This window comes from Triticum dicoccoides, chromosome 5B (genome assembly GCF_002162155.2).
Source record: "Triticum dicoccoides isolate Atlit2015 ecotype Zavitan chromosome 5B, WEW_v2.0, whole genome shotgun sequence".
In the NCBI taxonomy this organism is placed as follows: Eukaryota; Viridiplantae; Streptophyta; class Magnoliopsida; order Poales; family Poaceae; genus Triticum; species Triticum dicoccoides.
Window position 1 is genome coordinate 653,800,632 of NC_041389.1, and position 3,744 is coordinate 653,804,375.

The 3,744-nt window shown below is 58.2% G+C and overlaps 1 protein-coding gene across 1 annotated transcript; it reads right to left on the minus strand.

The window, feature by feature from the left end:
• Window positions 1-380: 380 nt before the first annotated feature.
• On the minus strand, window positions 381-3,213 carry LOC119312366 (protein PSK SIMULATOR 2-like). The gene has a single exon (XM_037588094.1). The coding sequence runs from the start codon at window positions 2,420-2,422 to the stop codon at window positions 701-703; it is 1,722 nt and encodes a 573-aa protein (XP_037443991.1). The 5' UTR covers window positions 2,423-3,213; the 3' UTR covers window positions 381-700.
• Between the last annotated feature and the right edge of the window lie 531 nt (window positions 3,214-3,744).

The following is a 3,744-nucleotide window of genomic DNA, read 5'->3' on the forward strand; positions in this document are numbered from 1 at the left end:
AGATGAGTTGGTAACCATCAACACCTGCTACTGACCCTGATGTACGCCGTGCTCAGACTAATGCCTGCCTCAAAGTTCTACTCTACCTTTGTGTGTGTGACAGGCATTATCCTACATTTTCGCTTGTCGATGTGCTTTTTGGCAAAAGTCCCATGCTGACCCGCGATTAACAATGACAAAAGGCGCTTTGTGACTTGACAGGTCCCAACATTCCATATGCTAGAATTCGGTAGTAGTAGGAGTAGTAGTAGTAGTAGCTATAGCTAACACACACGGGAGTCGGGAGTAACAACTTTATGACTTTGTTGTTGGCAATTTCGACACGTTTGTTCAATGACACACATGCCGTAAAAACAGTTTGGATAAATTCACCTCCTCTGAATGTACAAGCAGTGACAAACAGTTTGGATAAATTCACTTCCTCTGTATTCTGCATTGAGGTCTGATTTCAACCACAAATCTGTCACACATTTCATGAGGCAATCCTATATTCATTCATTCATTCATTCATCGTGAATGGATAGATGATCTTATCTCAAGTGCTGAACCCATGCATATGCATGCATGCACAAAAATGAAAGACAGAGAAACCCAAACCAAAACACTACCCTCTGTTTGCTTGCTTGTTTCCTCACACTACTTACAAACAAAAAGAAAGAAATCATCAAGGAGAAGAAAAACCTTGCTACGTAGTTGCTTGCTAGTGATGCATGGAGGCGTGCCACTGCTCCACGGTGCAGTCGTCCAAGTCGATGCTGCTGGAGCAGTCGAGCAGCGCGCTCTGCTGCTGCTCGTAGCGGCAGATGTAGTTGAGCCCCACCAGCAGCTCGCAGAGCACCGCCTCCGTCTTGTCCCGGTCGGCGAAGTACAAGGTCTGCAGCAGCAGCACATTGCCATTGCCATTGCCATTGCCGCCCCTGAGCTGCTGCACCGCCTCCATCTGCTGCTGCTCGACGCTCCGGTCGGCCTGCCACCGCATCATGTTGTGCGCCATGGGGGCCAGCCAGGCCAGCGTCTTCTCCAGCGCCTCCCGCCAGTCGTGCGCCAGGAAGGCGTCGTAGATGCCCAGGTTCCTCGGGAGGTGCCTGCGGAGGGAGGATCGGAGGCTCGACGGCAGCATCCCGTAGAGGTCGTCGCGCGCCTCCGAGCCCACCAGGTGCGGGTACTGCAGCAGCTTCTCCACGATCATGATGATGTTGGCGTAGTGTGATGCCAGCGCCGAGCCGCCCACCGTCGACGCCGGGGCCAGCGAGGTCACCGTGCTCTTCGGCCCGAACCGCCGGCGGGAGTGAGACCTCCTCCTTCTGCTCTCGGCGCCGTTCTTGGCTGCGTCGTGCTCTTCGCCGCCGCTGGACGGCGGCGCCACCAGCATCCCTGACCTGATCGCGCTGATGCAGCTGCTCGCGTCCCCGGAGAAGAAGGACTCGTCGTCCTCGTCCAGCCCGTCGTCGTCCTTCCATGCCGCCGAGCTGCTCAGGCTCAGGCACTCCATGAACATGTTCCCACCGCAGTTCGACCGGAGCCGACTTGGATGTGGCGGGTCCGCGTCGCCGGCGACCCTGTCAATAATCGGCCCCGACTTGGCGGAGGTGACCGGGCCGGAGAAGAGCTGCCGGCTGCTCTGGTCGTGGCATTGGCCGCTCTGCTGGTGCTCTCGGTCCTTGTGGTCGTCATTGAGAAGGAGGAGGTCGAGGCCGCGCATGGGGTCGCCGAAGACGAGGCAGATGCGGTGGTAGACGGCGCAGACGGCGCGCGCGAGCAGGAGCACGGCCTTGTCGTAGGTCCAGCCCCAGAGCGAGGCGTCGCGGAGGCGGCGCGCGTCCTGGCGCCGCCAGCGGGCGCGCTGCAGGAGCGCGCGGCGGGCCTCGTCGGTGGGGAGCTTGCGGGCCGACTCCTCGAGGTCGGCGAGCGCGTCCAGCTCGGCGTAGAGCGCGGCCGTGGCAGACGCGAGGCGGTCGAGCTGCCGGAGGAGCGCCGCCTCGGACTGAGACGCGGGGGCGAAGAAGGGGTAGGCCGAGGCAGGGGAGCGGCCGGCGAGGAGGTCGGCGTAGACGTGGTCGAAGCCCTGGAGCGCCGGGGCGGCGCAGCGGCGGCCGAGGCGCGCGGCGACGGCGGCGACGCGGTTGAGCGCGTCGAGCTTCTCGGCGAGCGCGAGGGCGAGGAGGCGCGCATCGTCGCCCGGGACGAGCGCGCGGACGGCGTGGGAGCCGAGGCAGAGCGGGCCGAGCAGGCGGGCGGCCTCGGCGGCGGAGAGCGAGCGGTGGAGGCTGGCGGCGCGCGACATGGCGTTGGCCAGCTCGAAGGACAGGATGCCGACCCTGCCGCCGGCGCCGTCCCTGTCCCCCTTCCTGCCGGCCTTCTTGTTGGAGAGGGTGGCGGTGGCCATGGCGAGCACCTTGTGCACCAGCGGCTCGGCCACCATGGCCTCCCTCCCAAGGTGCTTGTGCTGGTGCGGCGGAGAAAGGAAGGAGTAAATCCAAGCAACGCGACGGCGCGTGGATTTGAATTGGAACCCCTCCCTCCCCTTGGCTGGCTCCGATCTATCTCGAAAATCAATGGCGGAGCAGAGAAGTCAACGCGTCGGGACAGTACTGGCAGTACTGTTACCAGACAGCAGCAGCCAGCAGCGCTGCCGCCATTAACCAGAGAGAGAGAGAGAGAGAGAGAGACCAAAAAGGAGCTGGCCGGGAAGATGGGGGAGGAAGAAACAAAAAAGAACGAAAATCTCTCTCTCTCTCTCGCCGGTCGGGTCCCTGCTTCCTTCCTACCAGGAGTTAGGAAAGAAAGAAATGGCGGAGACGATGGGTGGAGGAGCTGGTCGGGAAGGATGGAGGAGACAGGGGATGTGGGAGTGAGCTCAGATGGATCCGGCCATGGCTGCGAATGCCATTGATGCACACTGCTCCTCCTCGTCGCTGCGCTGGCGCATTAAATCGCCATAAATTGGACGCGGGCAAACCAACAAAAGGAAACGAGCTCAGCTCGGAGTGAGCGCAGCGCAGTGATGAGTGCAGTGGTTGGATCCGCGAGCGGGGCCCTGTGTTTCGGGGCCCGTGTGTCAGTGAGGACGAGGCGTACGTGCCACGGCTGGGAGGGAGTCGTAGTAGTAGTTGCATTTGAAAAGGGAGGGAGGGCAGGCAGGTGCGGGTGGACTTCCTTTCTTCCTTTTTCATTGGAGCAAGTAAACTTACTGCAACATGTACGGTACTACCCTCTCTCTCTCTTTCTTTCTTTTATTGACACGCATGGGCATCTTTTGGTCTTGGTCTACATCGTCGCTGTTTTCATAAACATTTGGGTTTTAACAGGTTTGATTTTGCTGAGATGAAGGCTTAGAGGCGGCAACCAGGCGCGTCACCCTAAGAATTTAATTTAGATGTATTTTTTACTTTTTATGGAAATGTTTCTACAAGCTCTGCTATAAATTTTTTAGCAAGAAACTTCCAATCTATTCATAATCATTCGTGGAAGTAGGAGAGCATCGGAGGTAACAAAATTACAATCAAGTCCATGGACCACCAAGCGACGACTAATAGCACTGGAGCGAGCCAAAGGTGTGTCACTGTCATCGCCCCACCCTCACCGACATCGAGTAAACCTTGTTGTAGTAGGCATTCGGAAAGTTATTGTTTTAAGGCTCCACAGGACCACCGTACCAGAGCAGCAACCATCGTCGATGAAGAGAGTCATGGATTGGAAGGATCAAACTTGCAAATACATGAACAAGGACTTGATCCAAACAGA

Coding starts and splice junctions, on each gene's coding strand:
- LOC119312366 (XM_037588094.1), bottom strand. CDS start 2,422: ATGGTGGCCGAGCCGCTGGTGCACAAGGTGCTCGCCATGGCCACCGCC.